Source organism: Apostichopus japonicus, chromosome 19 (assembly GCF_037975245.1).
Source record: "Apostichopus japonicus isolate 1M-3 chromosome 19, ASM3797524v1, whole genome shotgun sequence".
NCBI classification, from domain to species: domain Eukaryota; kingdom Metazoa; phylum Echinodermata; class Holothuroidea; order Aspidochirotida; family Stichopodidae; genus Apostichopus; species Apostichopus japonicus.
The window spans coordinates 13,525,682-13,551,129 of NC_092579.1; the positions used below are offsets into that span (position 1 = coordinate 13,525,682).

Here is a 25,448-nt window from a genome sequence, read left to right on the forward strand (position 1 = left end):
AAACAATGCATAGGCCTAACCCCTCTAATATGTGTATCTGCAGTAAATCTCCTTAAGTATATATAGGCTTGGAAAAATACATTTTGTTATTTTTTTTGGGGGGGGGGGGGCTTTCACAAAACAATGCCTGAATGCATGAACTCACATACTTTGTTCGCATTGATCGAATTCGTTTCTGTACTGGGTTTTAGGTAGGCATTTGCATAACTAACTTGTAAGTCACATTATTCCCTCATTAAAACTGCTCATTAAGTTACCCAGCTATGTACATACCGGTATATAATCTTAACGGGTTTTGTGTTTCTTCTAAACATAGTTTATAAAAGTTATCGCAAACAATGTACGTAAACCCTTCATTCTGCACTCTAGTCTAACCCCCGCACCTAACGCGGCATGCCAAAACCCGACATTCCTCTTGATTCCCAACGAGACTTTATACGGTATTGTACACATGATGTTCTCACATATCTGTCGTACATACTGCAGGGTCCCTACAGGAACCCGTGTAGTACAGGAATCAGTTCCACCTGTGTCCAGGCCCGTATAGTAACCAGGAGTTCTGAGTTGGATGTTCTTACAATGTAAGGAAGGACACAACATCATTGTGTCCTGAACTTGAGAAGTTTTTTTTTGTGTGTAAATGACGATGGTGGCACAATGGGGATGATGGAGGGTTGGGGTGGTGAGGGGGGCACAGTGTCTGCAAAAACTAGGGTATAGGGTCTCTGGCTACGGGCCTGCCTGCTGCCCGGGTCAAAATTGCTGAAGAGGACGTTTTGTGTATACATGGCCAACAACAATGGGATGGCAAATCTTTGTTTTTACATCGTTAGAGTGAATCAAATCAAATGAACACCTTTTTGGCTGTTTAATGGCACTTCTAACCAGGCACGTATCCACATGAGGGGGGGGGGCACCTTTTTTTCAAATTCAAGCAAAAATAATATAAAAAAGGGTAATGTTGAATGCACGGATAAAACTGCTATCCCATCAAACAAATAAACCACCAAAAGCACCGCCCAGTTCAATTTTATCGCCTATATAGGCATCAATCCAATCTGTTACTCTGGCTACGGGCCTGCTTCTTACATCATTTACTATAGTATTTCAACATGCATAATATTATCCTCCATAAATACTACTAAATATAAGGTATCCACATCAAAAGAGATACCCATCCCCTCTATCCTATAGAAAAAAGTAAGGTACCCAATCCCGAAAGAATAAACTTCGGTGTTTGTTCAGTATATATGTGTTTGAAATGCTGGTGATTGGTTTTATGTTTCTATATTGGGTTCAAGGTTTCACTGTATTATTTGTTATGTTTTTGTTTTAATTAATAGTTTGTTCAGAACAATAAAATGTTTTCGTCTCCCAGTCTGTTTTTTTTTCTTCATTCCTAATTTCGGAAACATGTGGCCCCATGAGCCCGCAATTATAAGCTTTTCCACCGCAATATTGCAGGGAAGATTTGCCCTTTAGACACGCGTCGAATATTTTCTACTGCATGTGTCTTTATATACATACTTCACGTGGAAAAGGGTGCAACGGTGACTCCTGTCTTTCCAAAACCTTGGCGAAATCATCAACATCGTAGTATTCCATATATTGGTATTTACGATATTTTCCCCCCATCATTTATTTGTAATCTATTTTCATATACAGTAAACATGTACATATTACATTATCTGTTACATTATCTACATTATCTTGCGTTACAGTAAAGTACGAGAAGTTATAACATTAAGTTTCAAACAATAATTTTAAATACCTAATCCGATTATCAGTACCTTCTTACTGTTCAATGCTAATACAAATAATCTTGTAAATGTGTATATAAGAAAGTTTACAAACAAACATGACGACTATAACTATAACTAATAATAAATTTCTTATTCCTAAAAATTCCTAATATTTCTGACAAGTTCTCAAACGTTATAGGAGGCTTAAACTGACTTCTCTATAAATATAGTATCTAACGTTATACACTAAATACGTTTTCTGATAAATGGAATGATTTTGATTGAAAAGTTACGGGTTGCTTAAGATATATGCTCGTATACCCAAAGGAATATTTCCAAGGATAGGCTGCTCATCGTCAAGAATAAAATTTGAAATAATTTGGTATCCCAGAAAAGATGCTCAGCGGTCTCGTCTTTTCCATCTCAAAAAGTCAACCTTGGGTTTTGAAATAGTACCTATAAGATGCACATCATTCAGCACTGTGAGTGACATGTATATCACATGAAATAGCACCTTTAAGATGCACATCATTCAGCACTGTGAGTGGCATGTATCACATGAAATAGTACATTGTAGATGCATATCATTCGACGCCGTGAGCGGCATATATCACATGAAATAGTACCTATAAGATGCACATCATTCGGCGCTGTGAGTGGCATGTATATCACATGAAATAGCACCTTTAAGATGCACATCATTCGGCGTTGTGAGTGGCATGTATCACATGAAATAGTACCTATAACATGCATATCATTCTGGCCTGTGAGTAGCATATATCACATGATATGAGTACATATAAATAAATATCATTCGAATATTTGGACAATTTGATATCGGACTTTTGACCTTCCTCATAGAAAATCTCCGACAGAAGATGAAGTTCTAAAATCAATCACAAAGTATGCCCTCATTAGAAAGCAGAAACAAAATGACCCAATCAATCCATATTATTGGCGACGTTATCGAAAGAACATTCACTTCCGAAATCATCACCCATATATGGATGCACCGTAAATAGGAACGAATTTGGAGTCACAAACAGACTCCCGAAACAACTTTTTTTTATTCATCTTTGTACACTGCCTACCAGATGTGTTCAAGGTGGCCAATACTCCTCTCAATTGAAAGGAATGATAATGTATACGACAATGTAAGCTGTTTACTTTTGTAACAGTGTTCAACCCCGCACGTCGATACGTCATTAGTTTAAAAGAACACACATTGAACTCTTCGGTATATATATATATATATATATATATATATATATATATATATATATATATATATATATATATTTATTTATATAGATATTGGTGGTAATGCAGACGGAATACCTTGTCACTGAACCGAATGTTGAATCTTTATCCAATGCATGGGTATACAATTAATTTTTTTTGGGGAAAACAATTGTTTAAAACGAAACCGTGCTTGGCTTCCCAGTAAATAGTGATTGTGTACAGTCATATAAGGAATAATATATATATATATATATATATATATATATATATATATATATATATATATATATATATATATATATATATATATATATATATGTATATATATATTGGTGGTACTGCAGACGGAATACCGTGTCACTGAACCGAAAGTTGAATCTTTTTCCCATGTATGGTTATACAATTAATTGTTTTTTTGGAGGGAATAAAATTGTTTAAAACGAAACCGTCCATGCTTGGCTTCCCAGGTAAATAGTGATTGTGTTCAGTCATACATCATAAGCCACAAACACACACGCACTGTTTTTGGCGTTATACAGAATGCATTTTGACCTAAACAGAAAGTTAAAATTGTATCAAGTTGCATTCCAGACTACTCAAAGAGAAAATAACTACTGTACAACTAAAAAGAAAAGCCGGCTTCTTTCGGTGGCACTGAACTGCCAGGTTGAAAGAAAACTTAAATAGATATGCCAAGTTATAAGTTCAACACCATTTGTCTTTGAAAAAGAATCTTATGCATTGTGAACATTCCTTTTGCCTTTTTTGTTGCATCAGTACAGACATAGTATATATATATATATATATATATATATATATATATATATATATATATATATATATATATATATATATATATATATATATATATATATAGATAGATAGATATATATATATTCCTTTGCCTTTGCGGTATACCTCCATTTCATTAACAAAGTCTGTTAAAAGTATCTCTTTCGAGATCCGGCTTTAGGAATCACAATTGACTTTGAGTTGGTTAGAATCATGTTTGATCTCTAGAGTAGGGCAAATATGTCACCAAAAACAGAACTTGTATTGTTCGATACAGGTGACAAACGTCTACAGTGGAATTACGACCTTGCTTACCGGTTTCGAACCTCTGGACATACAATCAGCGTCAATAGCCTAGATGGTTAGGGTGTCCGCATATAAAGCGGAAGGCCCGTGGTTCGAATCCCGGTGGAGGCTGGAAGTTTTTTTACTGTTCTAAATTTTCCAACTAGTTTTCAATTATATATATTCATTTGCCTTTGTCGTTTACCTCCATTTCCTTAAGAAAAGTCTGTTTAAAGTTTCTCTTTCGAGATCCGGCTTTATGAATCACAAATGATTTCGAGTTGGTTAGAGTCAAGTTTGATCTCTAGAGTAAGGCAAAATGTGTCACCAAAAACAGAACTAGTATTGTTCGATACAGGTGACAAACGCCTACAGTGGAATTACGACCATCCTTACCGGTTCCGAACCTCTGGACATACAATCAGTGTCAATATCAGGCGCGTAGCCAGGAATTTGCCAAGGGAGGGGCGAAACTGTAGATTCGACATTGCAAACTATCTAAGCGTAGAGCCACCATGGTTGGCGCGGAGCGTACAAGAAAATTTTGGTCGAAAATGCCTCCCAGATCGCTGGAAAAGGCACTTCCCAGGCCTTGTAATTTGCATCTTAGCATTTTCTCTTGCGATATCATAAAAACATTAAAAATAATTTTAAAATATATGCTCAAGGGGGGGGGGGCGGCCGCCCCCTTCGCCCCTACGCGCCTGGTCAATATAGCCTAGTGGTTAGGGTGTCCGCATATAAAGCGGAGGCCCGGGTTCGAATCCCGGTGGAGGCTGGAAGTTTTTTTCACTGTATATATTAATATAACGAAAATCCACTTTTACTCCAAAAGAAAATATTATTAGAGAAAACAGAGAAATAAGATATGACTCATAATTGGCAAATAAGGAGTAAAGTTTTAGAAAATATATTGGAATTTTCGGTCCCCCTGGGACCTTCGTCAGCAATACTTGGCAGTCGAATGAAAAGTACCGGTACAAAATGTAACACAATGAAAGTATGACGCTAGATAAGTGTAAGTTGCATTGATGGAATTAGAACCAAATAATCCATGACTATACAGGAAGCGGATGTTAAGGAGCAAATAACGGATTGCATATGTTTACGTTTTAATAACTAGAAGGGAAAAAAATCGTGATAATTTTGCAGGATTCCCAGTTTCCGAACATTAATCTTCATAGTCATTCTCTCAAAAACCTAAAATGTATTTTAATTTCCTCGAACTTCAAATCCGCTACTGAACGAAAACGTAAAGAAATCGATTGGACCTTTCGTTTTAAGTCTCACATCACCGGCTTCAACAAAGACTCGGGACCCCTTAAACTATCAGTTCTACAAACATATGTAATCAGTTCTTTTTTTGTTGCTCAAAAAAGGTATTGCCAGATTGCATACAGTAGCTCACAGTAAATTCTTCCTTTCAAATCAATATTTGCTGGCGATGAGAAATGCAACTCCGTGGACTGCTTTCTTAAAACGTAATTGATATTTATATGTAAATAAGAATTTTAATTGCGAACTCTATGATGTGCACCTCCCAAATTATAACAAAATACTGACTAAGCTTGTAAACAAACAAGATGGCTGCCTTCAGTGGAGGAAAACTGGCGGATGTCTTCGGAAAAGTTACTATTGTAAATAAGGTAAACTTTCATAGAAATATCATTGTATCAATAATAGCATTTCATTGCGCTTTTGATCTGTTGAAGAGCAGAACCTGAAATATCCCTGGTGTTCTGAAAAATGTCTAACGTTAAACTTAAAGCCTGTAATACTGGTAGTAGGGTATTACCAATACTTAGATTAGGTATTAGTAAGATCAAATCGTAACGTTACTCCGTAGTCTAAAGTGAACGTGTTGATTCCACCGAGTACTAGTTGTGCGAACTTTCGATTACATTTTCGAAGAGATGGGCACCGTGCGGTGACTGTGATAGTTGAACTGACAAGCAACAAGCCATGGAAGAAAAAGAAAAGTTACTCTATGAATCATACTCAGTCCAATCGGTGATTACAGAAAGTGAAATTAAACAAATCATGATGTAGTTCTTGACACTTTGGCCTAGTGTAAACTTAAGTGTTACTAGTTTGTTTGTTTTATTCGCACTCAGATTGTTCAAAATACAAAAATATTACAAAGACATAATAGACAAATAGGACAGAATTGAAAAGAACAAAAAGAGTAACAGGAGCTAAAGCCATTAGGCTGACAGAACGTCAGCACTTTCAATGGTAAATACTAAGGAAACCAATAATAAGACACAAAAACGTACATATTGCACAAAGTATTGAAAAGTGCTTCGCTCTCCCCCTACACCCCTAATTACATGAGATGCTTCCTTAAGTCAGCTCTAAAAAGATGAGAAGACTTAATGGATTTGATATGATTTGGAAGAGCATTCCAATCCTGAATTGCCATGAAGTAGAAAGTAGAGCTAACACCACCCTTAGAATCAATAACATAGAAATTGTGATGTCTTGAACGAGTCCCCTGATTATGAATGACAGAGGTTTTAGTGAAATTGGTGGTGAGGTAGGGAGAACTACAGTTGTTAAAGATTTTATGTGTATGGTTTAACCTAATGAATTTAGCTCTACTCTCTACGGATTACAATCTAAGACCAGAAATTTCCTCCTGCCCAACATGGAATCTTGGGCCTTGCATATATATAAGTACATACCTGTCAACCCGAATCTCCCGGCCTTCCGGTTTCATATTCTATTCTCCCGGTTTTTTTATGTTCTACACTTGCGACATTTCTGAAAATAGCCAACAATTAGTCCTATGCTTAGTAATTCCCCACAGTAACGCTGAACAGGAAAGGCTATTCAGTGTACTAGTTCGCAAGAACAAGACAGACAGTCGGTCAAGTCTCAAGCTTGATGGGACTCTATCTAGCATACTAGCCATCAAGTCACAGTACCCAGAGTCCACTGTTCCCTGTTTCAAATGGAAGCCTACTAAAGAAACCCTGTAGAAAGCGAAGCGAGCTGCTGTAAACTACAACAAGAAACACTGATTGGATGATTCTCTCACTGTATTGCATAAGTAGACTATAATTATTTAGGAGTATTTATATCATTTCAGTTGAAGATTACCAACCTCCCTATTTTCTCCTTGTTCTCCCTATTTTTTGGCCCTGAAAAATGTTATTCTCCCTATTTTGGGGTCAAACAGGTTGACAGGTCTGTAAGTATGTAGCGAACCACTTTATTTTGAGTAATCTGAAGCTTTTTTTAAGAGTTTTATTGAGGCTTATGAACCAAGAACAAGAAGAGTAGTCAAATAGACATTGAATAATGACCATGCATAGCAGTCTTCTGCACCGTTGATTCAGGCAACTGGCTTGGCGATACAGAAAATGGAGCCTTTCATTGGCCTTTTTAATAACATCAATAGCTTGCTCGTTAAAGCACAAACGGTTGTCGATTAAGACACCGAGGTATTTGACAACATTAGTAGCAGAAATTGAGTAGTTGCCACTTGTAGTAAGTTTGAAGTCACCAGCTTTTTTGAGCATGCTATCAGTACCATATTAGATTAGTGATTACTAGTATGAACTAGTAATCACTAATCACAACTGTTCATAGAATCTTGATCAGTTGATCTTTGACAAACGATTGTGGTACATCAAAAAGTATCTGCATGCAGAAATTTTCAACATGCCTTTGGATATACCATAACAGACCTCAGAAGGGTCAACACGCCTGCTGCATGTAAGCGGGTAGGTTCCCCATCTTTCTTTTAAAGGGTGTGAAGACTCGCTAAAAGAAACGTCTAATGCCGGTAATCTGACCTAGTTTCGAATGAGGTGTAACAGAAGTGTTGGACACCACCATCGATCCCAGAAAATACACGTGTACAGCTTGCTACCGTCCTTAATTAGACACTAGTGTAAAGTCAGTACATACAGCTGCGGTCAATACCCACAGCACAGTGTATAAACGATACAGTGATGGACATCTCAGGTCCAGCTAAAGATAACAAGGTATCACGTTTCATTACTGTCTGCATTTTGTAGCGACAAGAGAAAAACTTCACTTGCAAGCAACGGAAAGTTAACTTTTTAAAGATGGCGGCACGCTGTTTGGGGCGCAACCTTCAATGCCTTTAAGCCAGTAAATAGTCTGCATTCGAGGCCTACTCTTGGTCACATTGACATCCCAAATCAAATGATGGCAAATACCTTTTGTATGTGCAGTACAGTGCGTAACCAAGGTTGGCATCAAGCGTCCCATTGCTGTCACAGTAGTTTGTGATATTTCTGGAGTTTTTAACTAATTCCTTGTGTAATCAATTTTCTGTATTTTCAACCCATTCATTCTGTACTCAATGTACCAAACAAGGATCCCATTTTCTTGTTACTTGTTACCTTGTGAAATAAACTCAACTACGTTCGACTCTATATTTTCACCAACAGTGGCCACTTTTACTGAAAGCAACTTCTGATGATGAGAAGCCTATCCCAGGTTACATATATCCAGAAGTATCTGGTAAATTAATGGACTTCCATATTTAGTATAATTTTTGGTACTTTAGCTCATTTTTCAATACATATTCATATTTGGTAATATACAAGTACCTGCCTATCAGAACTTGGGTAATTAATTGCAACCAATATTAAAACAACCCTTACTAATATCCTACATAAAGTAGATATTTTTTCTTTGTACTGTACTTTCCTCCATTAGTCATAGGCTTGAAAGTTTACCTCAGTTTTGAAAATTTCTTGAACTTGATTCAAAACAATATTTTTTTTCAACCACAGCTTTGACTTATGAAAGTTCTAGCCAACAGCAGGGGACAGCTGTCTTAAGTTTTTTGTTGGATCGACTAGATAAAAAATCCTGGAATGTGAAAGTAAAGGTAATAGTCTAAGTTATTTCTTTTTTTCCCCTGATTTATAAAATTTAATTATAACATTGAAAAGTCACATTTATGACTTTGTGCAACAAGTTTTGGAACAAATCAATACAGCAAGTATATACTTACATCTGTCTACTCTTTCGTTTCACCTAAACTTGCTTCAACGACAAAGAATTGTCTACATTAAAACTTCCTTTATCATCTTCTCCCAGCTTAGAATTAATTGTTTCATTATTTATTACTTTTTTGTTGTTGACATGTTTGCTTTTTTGCTCTATCAGTTTATGGTAGGTGGTTGCACTTACAAATATAACAAAGTAGAGGACATTACATTATCTATGAGCTTTCATTTCCTTCCAAATAGCAGGGTAATATAAAAAATGAAAGGGACATCTTACTTCTTCATACTTTTATGAGCCTTGCTTGGAGTAATGTTGCTTGCTACTTTAAAACCAACCTTAATTTTGTGCAAAATATCATTAGCAGATGATCGTTGCTGAGAAATTTTCTTACTGAATGAAAAGTGCTTCAAGTCGGAAATAAGGAAATTGGAAGGATTCTTTTGCGTAAGTCATTAATCATATAAAATATCTAATTTGTTGAAAAAGTAACAATTTCTGCACAAAAAAATAGCACTTTTGACATCTAACAAGATATTATAATTACATGTTTGTTTATAGGTTCTTCAAATCATGGCGTACGTTGCCATTCATGGGGAATGTAGCTTTAGAAACAGTCTCAGAAGGCAAACCAAATCCATCCAGGAAGCTACAAGTAAGTCATTTTTTATTATTGGCCAGAGGCAAAAGGAATCTATACAATGTTGTTGGCGTGTGTGTGCGTAAGTGTGTGTGTGATGCCTTGGCTTGTAATCACGATAACCCAAACTTATACAGTTTGGTGGGTGAACTACATATTTGGCACGTAGATGCACCTGATTGAGTAGAAGAACCTTGTTGTTTTGTGTGGAGGTTAAAGGTCATTTGAGGTCAATAGAGGTTTAAGTCTGAAAACATTGTAAGCACAATAACTCAAAAACCATAAGGTGGATGAATGTAGTACAGTACTTAGTAAGCTGATGCACCATATTGAGTAGAAGAAACTCAATGCTTTCTGTGGAGTTAGAAGGTCATTTGAGGTCAACATAGGTCAAAGTCTGAAAACCTTGCTTATTTCACAGAGTAAATTTTTGATGATGCCCAGATGTAGTAGATGGATGCACCCTGTTGCATAGAAGAATCCTGTGGCATTATGTGGAGGTCAAAGGTCAACACCAGGTCACAGTCTGAAAACTTAGTAAACATGACATCTCCAACAATGAAGCTTAGAGTTACTTCATACTTGGTATGGTATGTTGATGCAGCTTATTGAGTAGAAGAAACCAATCATTTTCTGCAAAAGTTTAAAGTTCATTTGAGGTCAACATAAGACCTCTTTTCTGATGTTCTGGTACTTGACTTTAGGACACATTGTCCTCTGTTGCCCTATCTATCAGGTGATTCCATATGTGTAAACACCCTCTGGCTTTCTGGTTATTGATATTTTGCCCTAACGGTTGAAGGTCTGCTTAGATTACAGCCATGCAAATTTATTTGTGCACTACTGTACAATATGTTTGATTTACCTGGTGGACGATGTTGTGATCTGAGGAATGCCGTCATACAGGGAGGAGACATCCCTCTCCCAACCACCTTCCCCCCACCTCCATCCTCTCCCTTTGAGAAATTCTTGGTGCTTAGTTACAAAATGATGTTAGAAGATATCCTTGTTTAAAAGTCTGGTCTGGCAATTGTCATAGTTTTTAATCTGTGATGTCAAAGTGCCACTAGGATCATCTGAAATTGTTTACTTTTTCTTTCTTTCTCTCTTTATATTTTGCAAGCTAGGATGTTGACAGTGTTGACAATGAAACCAATGCCATGGGCCCTGTTGAGAGCCATTAGGCCCAGGGCCATTAGGCCCTGTTGAGAGGTTCAATATTCAAGATCCAGCATTTGCAAAACCCATCTCTATTACCAAGGGCGTAGGAACCGGGGGGGGGGCTGGGGGGCACCAGCCCCCCAGTGAAAAATATGGGGGGCGGAAGTATCATTCCGCCCCCCCCCCCCTATTATTACCATCAATATACAATACGATGAAACAATACGATAAATAATAATAAATACACAATACGATGAAACAACCCTGTTGGTTTCTTTCTTTCTTCTCTCCATCTCTTGTCCACTAATCCCCTTACATTTATCTCATTGTGTTCACCATGCTCATTAACCTGTCTGTATTCTGTGCGTGTTTTTGTCCCTTCTGTTACTGTTACTTGTCATTTAGCTTTTGAAGAAGATCCTGCTAGGATCGAAACGTCAGGCCAACTTACTTAAACACATTCTCTTACACAAGCACTCTAGTGGATAAGCAGTTTGCTAACAAGTTTATTTTATTTTGAAACACAAAGAGAATGGCACATGTGGCTCGATGATGTCATAGTTAGACTTGATCAAGTCTTCCGCCTTGTATGTGAAAGATCATTTTAAATCTGTAATATCTCCCAAAAATGGAATAAGAGTTTTTCTTAGCTGTTTGGGGAAGTATTCCCTGAAAGTCATTGCTCTCCCATAGAACAATACCGATGGAAATTGTTTATATATCTCTTTCATTATGTAAATGAGATTAATTAATATTTCTTGTATCTTTCCATAGAGTATAATACTGCCCCAGATCCTCTGCATGGGAATGCACCAATTCTAGCTGTGAGAAAGGCTGCAACGGTGAGTTCATTTCTTCAGTTATTCTGATATGACTAAAGTGGTCATCGTTGCTTTTAGTTAATTCAAATTGCGAACTTAGTTTTTGAATATTCATGTCATCTTGGTGTCACACAGGACACACAGAGACTAATAGCGTCATGTTCCAAAAAAAAAGAAGCAAAGAAAAACAGATTCTGGTTTCTGTTACTACTTTTTCTCGCTTCTGCAGCGTCTTTCTTGTTACTTTAATTTTGTTCTTGTTTCTTCTCCTTTCTCCTTTGAGAAATGAGAAACTCTTTCTTTGGCATGACTGTATAATTCTTTCATATATAAATGTTAAGTTATATATATTTTGTGTATTAAAAGAAGCATGAATGACTCTGTATTCCTTTTTACCCAAAGTTTTTTTCATCCACTAAAGACAATAATATTCTTTTAACAAAACAATTTGCAAAGTGATAAATTTCTAAAATGTAGGGAGCATCAACAACTTCAAGAGAACAATCCCAATGTTTTTTTTCTTCACATTTCAAAGGACAACTGAACATCTTTATTATAATTATTATTATAAAATAGGAAATTAAAGCTTTTAAAGAACATCTGCCAGTATGATATGATAGACTGTTTGCTATGAGTGGACTTCCTGGAAGAAGGAAGGGACAATATCTGGCTAAAATAATGTACATTCAAACAAACGTGTGTAGAGCTTAATAGATATTGTAGATGGAAGTTTTGAACTAACAGTGGATAATAACTTCCTCTGTCGTGTAAGTGTTTCATTTTCTGCCATGGATATATTCCTTTAAGCACATTTTAAGGTGCAAGCGATCCGACCATGATATTTGAAAATATCTGAGGCTTTCTTGGCAAAGGAAATCAAAACTGAAGGATTTAATAAAAAAAAATAAAAAATTGAGGAATTCTACTGTTTATTATGATTTGTACGGTGGCTTAATAGGGACATTGGTAAGGAAAAAAATTTAAGTCAAAATTTTTAGATTTGGGACACTACTTTTGTTTCCTATGTCCTTAATAAGCCACAGTAGATTTGACTCTGATACCTGTTTTATTATTCTTTTATAGGAGCTGTTGGAAATCCTCTTTAATGAGAGTCTATTGCAAAAGTCTCCTAGCCCCAACAGCTTTACTGGCAAAATGGAGGGATTTGGAAGCTCTCCCATAAATACTCACCAACGTAAGCATTTTGTATGCAAAACTGGTTTATCTTTATTCACATAGATAAACAAACGTTTGATCTTGGTTTTAAGCTCTGGGAGTGTTAACACAGATACTACTGATGTCATGGAGGTAACGTTGTATGTATTGCTAGCAGATCGCTTTTTATCCATTGCCATGAAAAACCCTTTGTTTTGCAGAAGTGTGTTAGAAAATGTTTAGTTATGAGAGGGTCTGGGTTTTGGGTTTGGGGGTGGGGGTGGGGGGGGGGGTGAAGGAGGTAAGGAAGAACAGGTAGCATTTGAAATCATTTGAGATTTTGTACCAAGCCTCTTCCCCTTCTGTGTGATTTCTTGCGTTATCGTTTTAATAAGACAACAAATTCTATTTAGTTTTAATCCACCATCTTTAATCACCGTGACTCTCTCTCTCTGTCGCTCCACAGGGACAGTAACTGATACAGTCAAGAATAACCTACAGCAGCTCAGTAATGCCATGACCTTACCAGCCTCTCAGGATAAAGCATATTGGTCCTTACAGTCGGTATCTAACAGCAGAAACGACCACCCTGGCATCCATACATGGAACAGTCCAACCGGAGGAGAACCTTTAAGTGGGAGCTATCAACCTGTCCAAGTAGATACCTATGATGCGACTAACGATACTTCCAACAGATTAGGTAATTCAAGACTCTCACGTCTGGATTTTCAAAAAGAAAAATTTTCCTCATATTCGGTGTTTTCTACTTTGTGTATTGACTTTGTAAATGGTTGGAATTGCGATACTGTAAGTAATATTTTAGTACATATATTGAAGTTATATGTGATTTGAATATGTTGAAGCCTGCATATTTTAATACTAGCTTTATGGTTGATGTGCTTACCATTAGTTTTCATCTTCGACTGCTAATTGGACAAAAATCTTGTAGCGCTGTGAAGCCTGTGATCGCTACTGCCAAAATTTCTCCACAATATGGTTGTATTAAAGGAGGTCTTGTTTTTGGCTAATGTCAAGTAGAAAAGGATGAATGAGTCCACTCAGTTTCATTCAAAATTTTGCCCAGGCATTGCGGATTATTAATGCCGACCCGAAAAGGGCAAGATTAAGAGTTGCTTAAAAAGGACCCCCAAAAAAATTGAAATACAAGCAGTCTCAATGGTTATTTACTATTCCCTTTGTCAGGATTTTGTTATATTTTGAAAGCTAATATTTAAATATGCATAAAATTATTAATTGTGAATAATGATTATTAATGCTGAAATGGACAAGATGAAGAGTTGCTTAAATAGGACCCCCAAAAAAAATTTGAACTGCAATCAGTCTCAATGGTTATTTACTATTCCCTTTGTCAGGATTTTGCTATATTTTGAAAGCTAATTTAAATATACATAAAATTTTCACATTAATCTCTCATGGGTTCACCTAGATGTCGTTGATGATATTCATTTGTGTGATTATTTCTTTGTTCTTTGTTCCACGGAAGGGCCAAAGAAATATGTAGTGGATGAAAGGTGGAATGGGGAACCCGTCTTTCCAGAAAGTGTCAAGACATCCAGCAGCAGTGAAGGTCACAGCGGTGGAAGCTTGGACCTGAGTCAGAGGTTTGACCTAGACCTTACATTTTGACCTGTTGAATTATTGTTTGATGAGGATTGCAAGAAACAATTTGTTTACAGTGGAACGGTATAGCTGTTCACCAATTACAGGCTGAGACAGACTGAAAACTGGTCACATGAAGCCAATGTTTTATTTTATTATTCAGATGTACATTAATGATTTGTCATTGGTTTCTTCTGTTGGACACATACCAGATCAGGTCTTGCAAATGACAAATACAGAATGTGTGCCATGACGTGGTGGACCCTGGGTGGGTCGTACCCTCTCCTCGGCTCTTAATAAAGGAGATCTAGAGGGGCACGGCAACTTGTTTAGGGCAAGTTGGAGTTTGTGCTGGCTTGTCATTAAAATGGCAGGGAACCCCAGAAACTTTTTCTTTTTACTTTGAAAAAGGGTGCAAAGGCAATTTTTCCCCAAAATTTAAAGGGCACTAGGGCATTTTTCCCAAGTTAATAGAAAACACATACAACAAATGCCATACAACCAGAGAAATATTCCTGTGGTAATCCTTAAAGCAAATACATTGAGATCTTGTATCTTCTCGCAGCTGAATAAAAGAGGTTCTCTTTGTGCCAGGGATATGGCTGGTATTTGGGACAATCTTTGACTTTGTGGTTGTTGCCATCGGTAACGATTGTTTTGTAAAGGGCATCACAGCAAGTGGTAGGGCCACCGACGACAAATTGTAGTAGTTTTTGCCATTCGGTAAATTTAATAAACCCTGCCACAAATCCGACATATGTGGTCCTAACAAGAACATTGAACCTTCTTGTCTGGATGTCATACATGTTTACAGGCATGTTTTGTGTGTTGAAATATCATTTGACAAGATCAAATGGTTAGAGAAGCACAAGAAGTAAAAATTTAGCTCAATGTAAAAAATGGAAGCCATATCTATCTCTTCATTGTTAATACAGTTTCATCTGGCCCTCACCCCAAATTTATTACATGACTCTTGATATGATTTCATTTTTGAAGGTTGGAAGCTGTTGCCATGGCAGACTGGAGCCAGGAAGAACAGTTGGTCATTGATATAGTTTCATCCTCAGAAAGGAAGACCAACTCAGTTCCATCCAGAGAAGAGATCAACTCTTTCGCTAAAAGGTAGGGAGGGGCAGACATGCTGACAGTCTTGAGAATTACTAACAAAAGAAACAATTTTTTTTTATGATGCTATTCCTCGAAAAAGGTAAATATACAGTATAATTGATATCTGTATCGGGAAATGCTTTATGAAAAAACTAAGATAAATAATATGTGTCAACAAGAAACTCCTATAAGATTGAAATGTTAAGAGATTGTTTTGAAACATGCCGTCCCGTGAGCTCGAAAAAAATTGATGTTAGACACAGATAGAATTATGATATAAATATTATAATAACCATCATTTTTTAAAAACGAACAAAGCTTACATTCTCCCTCACTCACCTGTTACTGGTACCTTTGATGAAGTAGATGTTACCCTTCCCCAGGGGTAATGAAGCCAAAGAAAGTTTGTATGAAACGTTGTCCATGTGCCAATAGTGAATGCTTTAGTTGGCTTTATTAAGCATTCCATTGTGGATGAGAGTGCAGAGATATTACATGGCAGGGGGATATATTGTCTTAGCCGTTCCTGCTCCCAGGACTGGCAATTCACATTCTGAATCCGACAGAGGTTGAGTTTAGCCTCATCAACAGACCACTTGCTCGAATGCTAAAGGAAGTTAAGGGACCTAATTCATGAGTACTGCAGTTTGTCATCTCTGCAATGCAGCAATGGTGAACAAAGTTGCTTTGAGATCATTTACAAAAAAAATAAAAACTGAAAGAGATTATAAAACTGTCTGGTATGAATTGTATATTTCTGTAGGCTTGGCCTGGGTAACGTTATGGCGTTAAGTTATTATTAATCTAGCATCATAGCAGTGAACTAAAAACTATTTTAGTTTTCTTGTATCCATGCATTAGGGCATCAACATTGAACAGTGAGAAGATCATTGAAATCCTCGTTAACAAAATGAAAGACTCCACAGATGCCCAAGTTGTAAGTTCTCCTCTTAATTCCTCAGATAATGCTAGTTTCTATCTCCCTGTGTCTCTTGTCTCCTCCTCTCCCCCTCCTCTCCTCTCCCTCTCCTCTCCCCTCCTCTACTCTCCCCTGGTTATCCATTTCTGCTAAAAATCTTTTCAATCTTTCAGTTGATTTTGTAGTCTTGGGATATCCATAGTCTACTTTGTGTGACCATCTCCACCTTCTATTCAAATTTTGTTTTTTTCTTTAGATTTTTCTTTTTCTTTTTTGCTTTTTCAGAATATAGTCTGTGTGAATAGATAAAAGAAAACTTTTATGGCTTTTATTTTTTCTTGTAATATTAGTTTGTTCTTCAGATGTGATGTTTACTTTATCTCCTCTTCTCAGGGATGTCTATGCGGCATTGAAGCAATAGTGCGGGAGGGATTGGTCACCGGGGAGTGTGCCCTTCCGATCATTCAGGACGTCCTTCCCTCGCTTCAGCGAAGTTCAAATAGCACAGTGAGAGCCAAAGCATCTAAGGTATTAAATTGATATATAAAACAAGTTCATGAAGTCATTTCTTGGAATTAGAATTTGAGTACCTCATCAGTCACTTTCTTCACATCCAATTTTGACTTTTTTTGACGATGTTCAGTTCGATTGACTTCTAATTTCTTGAAGGCAGCATGTAAATCTTTGTGTGTTTGTGTAAAGAAATGTCTGTGGCTTCAAATGTCCGTTTTGTGTGGTTTTTTTCCACGGGTCAGGCTGATTTCTGGTGTTGGAGGATATGCATGATGATGCATTTTATTTTACGTGACCAGACGTGCCCCATTCACTGGGGGGGACAAGGGTTTGTCTTTGCCCCCTCACACCACTAAGGCTGTTTACAAAGAAGTGATCGCAAGCGGTGTATGCGTGTTGACATGTCAAGAAACGTTTACGGCTTCATAGAGCATATTTCTTGTCGTGTAATGATGGTTGTTACCTGCCTTGCCTTGTTGGTAACCTGGTTGTCTTTTGTGTTTTGTGTAGCTGAAAAGTCTTGGCTGCGTGGTTAATTAATGATCCTTATTAACCAGGTTTATTAACCAAGTCCAAGAGGTGATGGCTGTCTGTTTGTACCTCCACAATTCAACATATGGAATTGTCTCTAACATTTCAACTACTTACAGAATCTTATCTTAAAGTTCCCTATTTTTTACATGGTAAAACGTTTACAATTTACAGAGTGAAAGGACCGTAAGACCTTCACATTTTTGGTTCAAGGGCTATGCCATTATCGATGGGTGGGGTTATAAAATTTGATCTGAAAAAACAAAAAGGTGTTGCGGTATCACCAATTGGAGAAGCAAAGCTATGGAGAAAGAGGCTACTGGGGGAGGGGGGGGGGAGAGAGAAGCGAACAGTCATAATCATTGTTTAATGTGATAGAGATACTTGTGAAGTAGTTCCCAACACAGCTAACAAAAATCATATTTTATTTGGCTATTTGACAAAGGTGTAATAAATAATGTGGGTAAAAAAGTTCCTCTATGATGATCTACTCACTCCAGTTTGAGCACTAAAAGGCAAATGACAATAGATAAAGCTCTTCAAAACCATTCTCATCTGACAAGGCATTTGGCAGTTTCATTGAGTTGGAGTTTGGCACCCACTTCTCTCCCTCCCCCTTCCCATTGAAATAAATTTTCCCTACAAATGAGATGGGGATCCTTCACCTTAGACCCCACCGGCTGCAACCTGCTTCGTCCCATGGATCGTGGTAGCCCTGTATACCTTCCACCGGGTAATATGGTTCACGAAATTATGGTCATAAAATTTGTAAGCAATTTCCATGCCGAATGCATGTCATGGAATTTTTCCAACGTCATACAAATTTTGAAAATGTCATGTGATTTTTGCTTCTTGTTTCAAGTCCTACTACCTTTGAAGCCAATACCTCACTTGTTCCATTTCTTACCTTTTTTTTCAGATCCAAAGACAACTTAACCTTTGTGATTATCAGTCAACAGTTACAACAAAGCCTAATCCAAGTTCAGGAAATACAACAGATATCTTGGTAAATTCCGATCCATTAGAAAGTCCTGCAAGGAAATATTTGTTCAATGGAATGTCTTTTAAGTTAGAATCACAGAAGCGTGTAAATACTGTGGAGACATCTCTTCAATCACCAGAGATTGTATCGGGTGTTGCTGTCCCTCTATTGGTGGAGAATTTAAATCAAGAGCCGGATTTAATTCGTCCTGTGAGATGCCTGGATGGAAGCATCGGCAAACTTGAAACACAGCATGTTGATTTATTGAGCTTTGATGGAAGTCATCAGAATAGGAACATTAATACACCAAACAACTTGGCTGAGGATGATTTAATATTGGACAGCATATGTTCGGGAGCTGTCGGGCATCTCACAGAGTCTAACGTAGAACCGAACGTGAGGTTAAAGGCGAGCGAGCACTCGAGTAAGAAGGGTGAAATATCGTTAGCACCGATGGACGATCAACTGTCTGGCTTTCTAAAATCTTTTACATCGAATGATGGGTCGGTCAGTGACAAAATACCCATGAAGCAGCAAGGTAAAAACACAGTAGCATCAGCTGCACAGCAGGAACCATCAAGACTGTTACCCATGAACCAAGGTAGCAGTGTGAATGTTGGGGAGTTACACCCTCAGCTGATGGGTGCCAAGATGAGCTTCCAGAGCACCGTCCCATTGCAACTGAATAACTCCGACGATGGACAGTTTGGTTTCATCTCTTCGAGGTCAGAGGCAGCTAGCAAGAACAGTTTTGACTTTGTTCAAGAAGCAATGAAAGTGAATAGGAGGTGACAGGATTTGAATGAGAAATACGGTTATCAAGGAGTGGGGTCATGACATTTGATCTGAATAAAAGAGGAAAAAGCTGTTGTGGCATCACCAATTGGAGACCATTTGAAGAATAACACCATCGAGCCACATATGCTTGAATTTTTGATGGTCATCTTGTAATATTTGTCACAATGTTTTTTTTTCCTTGTACAGGAGATTTCCTTTTCTGTATATATCGCCATGAAGTAAATTAGAGGAAATGAGTCATTGCTAATATACATTCCATGTCAGAAATGCCCCCTCCCATCCCCCCCCCCCCCACCCAAAGACGACTGGACAACCAAATAAACAGGACAATCGCAGCCTTGCTTCAAATATCAGAATTAATAAATTCAAAACTTACTTAGTAATCAAGGCATTTGATGACACTTCTTAATTATTATTTTACTTACTATTATTTTTGTGTTTGTCTATATTTTGGTTCTTCTTTTCTTGGGAATTGAATGCTATACAGCATGGATGGGTGTGCATTATTAATCGTTTCTTAAGCCTGCTGAATATTTTCCACCACAATATGGGGAATAAACCCTAAGCTAGAATTTGCCTCTCTGCACTGGTCCACAGGCAACTATTCCAAAGATATTTTTTATAGGAAGTACATAGAGTTATCAAACACTTTAGACAGGTTAGGATGTGTACTGATCATGTGTAGCTTTGTTACTGGAATGTGCTGATATAAATTCCGCTTTCATTTTTGTCATCGGTTAATGTCATAAGTGACAAAGGGCTGTAGAACACTTAACATACATAAATGGAAATTGAATAGTCTTGTCCAAGCTTGAGTTAGATAAATTAGCCATTAACCACAAATGTCACAAATGCAACTAGTGTTCAAAACATGGTTCCCACACTTACCAGTAATTTAAATTCCACTCTTGAAATTTGAAGACCAAAACAGGTTTCATGGTTTTCTATGAAACCTACACACTAAGTGAAATTAATTATTGTAGGTTCAAACAGTCATTACTCTCGCAAAGTATATGCTAACACCGTAACATCTCTCATTACATTGCAACCTTAATGTCAAATCTCATGTCACAGGAGAGTATACATCCAAACTTAAACGTTCTGGATAAGTGTCTTTTTGCCAAAAAAGGCGGCTTTGAAGATATCATGAAAATATGTGTTCTGTTTCCTCACTTTTTCAGAATATTCTTCAAAATTAAAGGACTTTGAAGACCAAGAAAAGAGGTTTTCACTTTTCCCTCCTTTTCCATCCCATGTGGGAACCATTATAACAGTGTTTTTGAAGACAATGCTTTTCGTAACTACTGTAGGCATGTCTTAATATCACGACACTGACAACAACAAAAACTGACACACTTTTTAATTATATTCCTCTGTATTTATTATTTTGCACACAAAATCCACTGTGTGAATCTAAAACTCAACTATACAAAGTCGATTTGGTTGAATGTCTGACAATAACTTCTATAATGTTGCCCATTGAAAAAATGCCATATCAAGTATGCACATGTAAGTTAAACATTGCAATATAATATAATATTCCTTGTTATTGGAAAATGCTTCTGGTAAACGCAGCCGTCACCGACGATAAAGTAAACTTTAACGCGAGGGACGGTACTTCAGTGGATCATCTTAGAAGAACCTCCTCTGACACAGATTAGAATAAGAATAGAATTATGCAGGGATCAGAAAGTACGGGCAAACATTCAAAGAGATCTTCATCAGTTGAACAGAAAACTCATCATCACCAGTGGTACTTAGATAATCTGTGACTCTCTGTAGGTGAAATGGATAAAAAGAAAATGAAAAGCAAGCATTGTGATATGTAAGTGACTTGGACGTGCATGAAGCTTTTTTGTTTCTCCTCAATTCAATTTGCTAAAAATTTGAATATGAGAATAATATTGTCACATTGTTTATATGGAATATGCAGAATTTCTTAAGAAAATCAGCAAGTCCAGGTCAGTGGCGTGGACATACAATCAATTAAGCATTGAACTTGTACAACTCTCTAAATATATCTACTATGCTTTCCAGATGTTTGATCTGTAATGACCATCAATATTTCCTGTAATCTTTTTGTCTCACTCCTTCACACTGCAAATGTTTAATACATTTAGTACTGTCACATAAGAGTATTTTTCTCTGTAATGTTGGTCGCACCACAAGGACAGTATGGATATCTGACACTTGACACTTGTTTCTTTTTGATGAAATGTCAAATTAATAAAAATAAACTAAGATGCAGGTGTTTTTCTTCAAATAAATCAATGCTAGTTCTGCAGAGGTGAATTGGTTGACCCCTGAAGTCATCCCAACGTTACTTAATTTTACCGACTAGCACCTCCTGAGTGTACTTACTTTCTCCTTTGTAGCGCCAAATGTAGCTCACAAGAATAAAGACAGCGATGAACTGACCAACTGGGGCAACACCAGGTTTCACAACATTTACGTACTTGGCATGGTATCTATTCCTCCCTGCAATGGGGTAGTGGAAAAAGGTGATTACATAACACCACCATTCCCTTTTCCTCCACATTGAGAAGAAATTAATCACAGCTTCAGATTGCGTTTCATTAATCAATTACTCAACTCTCCTAAACACTGGTGTAGTTTACAAAAACACATTGATATGTTTTAACTCACATACAATGACAGTGGTACAGTAGGTTATGCAAACTTTCTTGCAAATCTTTTCAAGTGACAAGTACAGTACCTATTCTTATGTGACACTAAAGAAGTTTTGTTTTATTGTCTCAAAGCTGTAGTTCTATTCTACCAACCGATGCATCTATCCTACAGTATATACATTGGTAATTTTGTTTGAAAGACCTGGTTTATTAAGGGACAACCAGGAGAATATAATCCTTACAACTTTGCCCTGACGTCTGCTCGAATATTCATGCAAGAAACTATGTATGCTTTTTTTATAGATTAGTATTTACTGTATATGGCAAGTGCAAACAAGAAATTAAACCTTACAAACACCACAAAACTGCTTCCAAAGGTAATATCACTTTTATCAACTTATACCACTAGTCCTTCCATTTTCACACAAGCATTTAATAATCAATAAGCTATAACACTGTATCTTGATATGCTAATTCTTCTCAATATCTCGTCATTGATAAATGTTAATTGTCTGTAGCAGAATGTCACTTGGAGAAAATGTATAAAACACATTCCCCAAGAAACTAATGCATTTTAATCTGGCACTCCTGCTTGACTCATGAAAACTATGGAATTGAAAAGTTAACTAAGCTCAAAAGGAGTGCAATACATTAACACACTATATTGGTCAGGCAAAATTTGGCATCACCAGAGGAAGTTTGTGACATGAGCTTGTCTAACGGTAGACATACTTCACATTCAACATACCATCAAGGAATTTAGAACCTTCTTGCAAAACATTGGTACATTTTTTTTTTTTTAATGTTACCATTTTGGCCTTTTGTGAATCAGTAATTAAAATAATTGTTAAATGACAAAATACAATGCTCTTACTCAACTTTCTGCTAACTTTTGTGCGATACACAAATTTGTATATGTCCTTGGATCAGGGGATAGGAAATACTAGTTTGATATAATAGCATGTGACTGAGAAGCACATCCAAGTAAATGTTAAATTTGCAATTGCTATTACATAACCAGCCTGTTACCTCTTTGCATAGCTTTGAATATAGACCCAGGTGAGAAATTACATGAAGCCAACCACTTGGGTAGCTGTCCTAACTTCACATCCCTCAATTGTAGCTCTGCCACTGTAAGGGAAAAAAATCAGAAAAAAGGAAGTAAGTTGAATCTCCTGATTCAAGCAATTGATATCATACCATCATGCTTACTCAGTGTTCGGTAGTCTACCACAGCAGCTTATTCTGTGGTTCCCAAGTTATTTGCATGTGTGATGTAAATGCATTGCCAGATTTACTTTATGATGTTTAATCTGTCGCGTATGCATGTTCAGAAACCTGAATGACTGGTTGCTTATGTTGTTAGTGTTACAAGTTCATATCATTTTTTCCTTTATAATTTGGAAGACCACTTCAGATTGGAAAACTATAAATTTCTCCTGAATGAAACCTCACCTTACTTCAGAAGTATGACTTGAGCCCATCCGCTAATATTTTACTTGTTTCATTGCTTCTACATCGCAGCCTACCACCATTAGACTGGGCTATGATATATTCCATACACGTGACTTAGCCAAATATATGACTTTGTAAGGCCCAGACTAGATCTTATACAGAATCAAAAAGGATTTTTTCATCATTCATGCAAATTTTAAATATCTGCTCAATTTGACCTCCACTGGGTAGCCTAACCTTTGACAAAAAGTGTGGTTCATGCAATATGTGAAGCTTGCTTTTAAGTTTTATTTCTGACGAATAGCCTTGCCATGTTTATGAATAGGCCCAAGTCTTAACGTTTGGGAGGACAAATTAAGTTAACTTAGGAAGTTGGAAACTTACTTAGGGCTAAGCTTTAGCCTACAGCATGGTACCTGGGCCCAGGTGAAGGCCCGGCTAGACTAGTATAATATTAATTACAGTATCTCTCATTTCTCAATGATATCCCATAATGGCAGGTCTGAGCTGTTCTCACATCTCACCTGATTCTTTTTCTTAATGAATTGTGGTGGATTGTCCTCAATTATTAAATAAAACGTGTTAAACAACAACATAGGCTAGGCCTAATTGAACTTGAAGCGAGTTACCTACGTTACTAAAGACTCAGCCTAAGCTATTACATGACACATAAATGACATGTTAGGCTACACATTCTTGGTAATTAACATGCGAGTGACAATTTAAAATGAATATACCATTAGCCTTAATAACCCTAGGCAACAACATTACAGCTAACAATTTCCACTAAACTATGGATACTTCAATAGTACATCACCCCGCAGTGTTTAAATTTAAGCGGTAAATGTATAATTCCTTGACTTTCACACCAAACATTATCAACCCACCTGACTTGCCTGCCATTGTGAAAAACTGTGGAACTAGTCGCGTACGGTATACATGGAGTTAGTTATCTGTATACTTTGTACATTGTGGTGTGTGCATACTATCAGATGTACGTTTATGTGTCCATGCTATTTTATTCTACTCGAGCGCCAACAAACAATTTGTAACTTGCGGCATTCGTACACTATACACTCCTTTGCAATATTTACATGTCGGTACAAAAAATGTACAGGTGTCAGATAGTCTCAATTTACCCCAAAGATTCAATAGCTGATAATCGGGAGTTTTTATCGTATATTTAATTGAGGAATTTCTGCATTTCTTGCAAATTTTACGCAATGGTTTAATGTTTACTTTGCAATTCTGTGAAGGGTCTCAGGGCAGTAACCAGGTCGGGCACATAGCCCAGTTCCGATTACTATCCCAACTATACAAAAGGGACCTTCACCCACTAGATAACATAATACAGCGGAAGGTCCTTGTCATATGCGGTTGTAACCCTCCTTCCCTCCCCTCCCCCTCCTCCTCCACCTCCCCGGAAGAAAAACTTGATATGCCATTAGTTTGCAAACATGCCAATTTTGAGGGGAAAATAAAGTTAATAATTAGGTGTTTGCTCTTTACAATTGAGGAAAGTGATAATTTATTGGCTAGGAAGTATGTAAATATATGTCGATGTACCAAGACATTCCTTTCAATGGAAGTTGCCTTTATCTCTAAAAGATGACTTTAGGTCGCCTAATCGTGATCACGACAGACCCCCCTCCAGTAAGTGCAGGAATATTGATTATACAGCTGTATATACTTTCAAGATGTTCACCTTTGTCCATGACATTGTCTTATAAATTCTAATAATTTCAGACCGGGGAGGGGAGGGCTGTACACCCTTACACAAAACATTGCAAAACAGTTACGTTATTAGCATAATCTCGCATTGATACTTAGCTATAGCCATAAGTAGTCGTTCATTGTACTGTATATCCATATGTGTAATGTTTTATCAGTTTTCATTGCTAAGTGACCGAATGAAATGTAACCTTTGCCACTTTCACCCATTTTTTTTCTCACCAAAGGTGAAGATTTTGAAATTGAAACACTGTTAAATGCGATTTCCTGGCATCTGGCAATCACGATAAGTACACAAAAAAAAATTTTTTATATTTTATGAAATCGCGTTTTAT

The 25,448-nt window shown here is 37.0% G+C and overlaps 2 protein-coding genes across 5 annotated transcripts; one reads left to right on the forward strand and one right to left on the reverse strand.

Moving 5' to 3' along the window:
- The first annotated feature begins 5,562 nt into the window (after positions 1 to 5,562).
- On the forward strand, positions 5,563 to 21,003 carry LOC139960717 (AP-4 complex accessory subunit Tepsin-like). Of its 3 annotated transcripts, none has more exons than XM_071959314.1 (12): positions 5,563 to 5,707; positions 8,486 to 8,558; positions 8,834 to 8,931; positions 9,612 to 9,705; positions 11,626 to 11,693; positions 12,756 to 12,867; positions 13,294 to 13,527; positions 14,332 to 14,449; positions 15,444 to 15,569; positions 16,416 to 16,491; positions 16,867 to 17,001; positions 18,437 to 21,003. In XM_071959314.1, the coding sequence occupies exons 1-12, from the start codon at positions 5,645 to 5,647 to the stop codon at positions 19,289 to 19,291; spliced, it is 2,052 nt and encodes a 683-aa protein (XP_071815415.1). In that variant the 5' UTR covers positions 5,563 to 5,644; the 3' UTR covers positions 19,292 to 21,003. The 3 variants fall into 3 exon arrangements, with proteins under 3 accessions (XP_071815415.1, XP_071815417.1, XP_071815416.1); XM_071959315.1 differs by lacking the exon at positions 5,563 to 5,707 and adding an exon at positions 6,009 to 6,071; XM_071959316.1 differs by lacking the exon at positions 8,834 to 8,931 and having other exon boundaries at positions 5,565 to 5,707.
- LOC139960718 (ATP synthase subunit f, mitochondrial-like) lies at positions 20,654 to 24,357 on the reverse strand. Of its 2 annotated transcripts, none has more exons than XM_071959317.1 (4): positions 24,270 to 24,357; positions 22,957 to 23,058; positions 21,659 to 21,775; positions 20,654 to 21,073 (listed from the first exon to the last, which is right to left on the reverse strand). In XM_071959317.1, the coding sequence occupies exons 1-4, from the start codon at positions 24,283 to 24,285 to the stop codon at positions 21,042 to 21,044; spliced, it is 267 nt and encodes an 88-aa protein (XP_071815418.1). In that variant the 5' UTR covers positions 24,286 to 24,357; the 3' UTR covers positions 20,654 to 21,041. The 2 variants fall into 2 exon arrangements, with proteins under 2 accessions (XP_071815418.1, XP_071815419.1); XM_071959318.1 differs by having other exon boundaries at positions 24,279 to 24,302.
- Between the last annotated feature and the right edge of the window lie 1,091 nt (positions 24,358 to 25,448).

Bases quoted from the DNA above. Each gene is read 5' to 3' on its own strand.
- LOC139960717 (XM_071959314.1), top strand. From the start codon at position 5,645: ATGGCTGCCTTCAGTGGAGGAAAACTGGCGGATGTCTTCGGAAAAGTT. The intron at 9,706-11,625 runs GTAAGTCATTTT...ATCTTTCCATAG, and splicing joins ATCCATCCAGGAAGCTACAA to AGTATAATACTGCCCCAGAT. The intron at 17,002-18,436 runs GTATTAAATTGA...CTTTTTTTTCAG, and splicing joins TGAGAGCCAAAGCATCTAAG to ATCCAAAGACAACTTAACCT.
- LOC139960718 (XM_071959317.1), bottom strand. The intron at 21,776-22,956 runs GTAACAGGCTGG...ACCCCATTGCAG, and splicing joins ATTCAAAGCTATGCAAAGAG to GGAGGAATAGATACCATGCC. The intron at 21,074-21,658 runs GTAAGTACACTC...TTTCACCTACAG, and splicing joins TTGGCGCTACAAAGGAGAAA to AGAGTCACAGATTATCTAAG.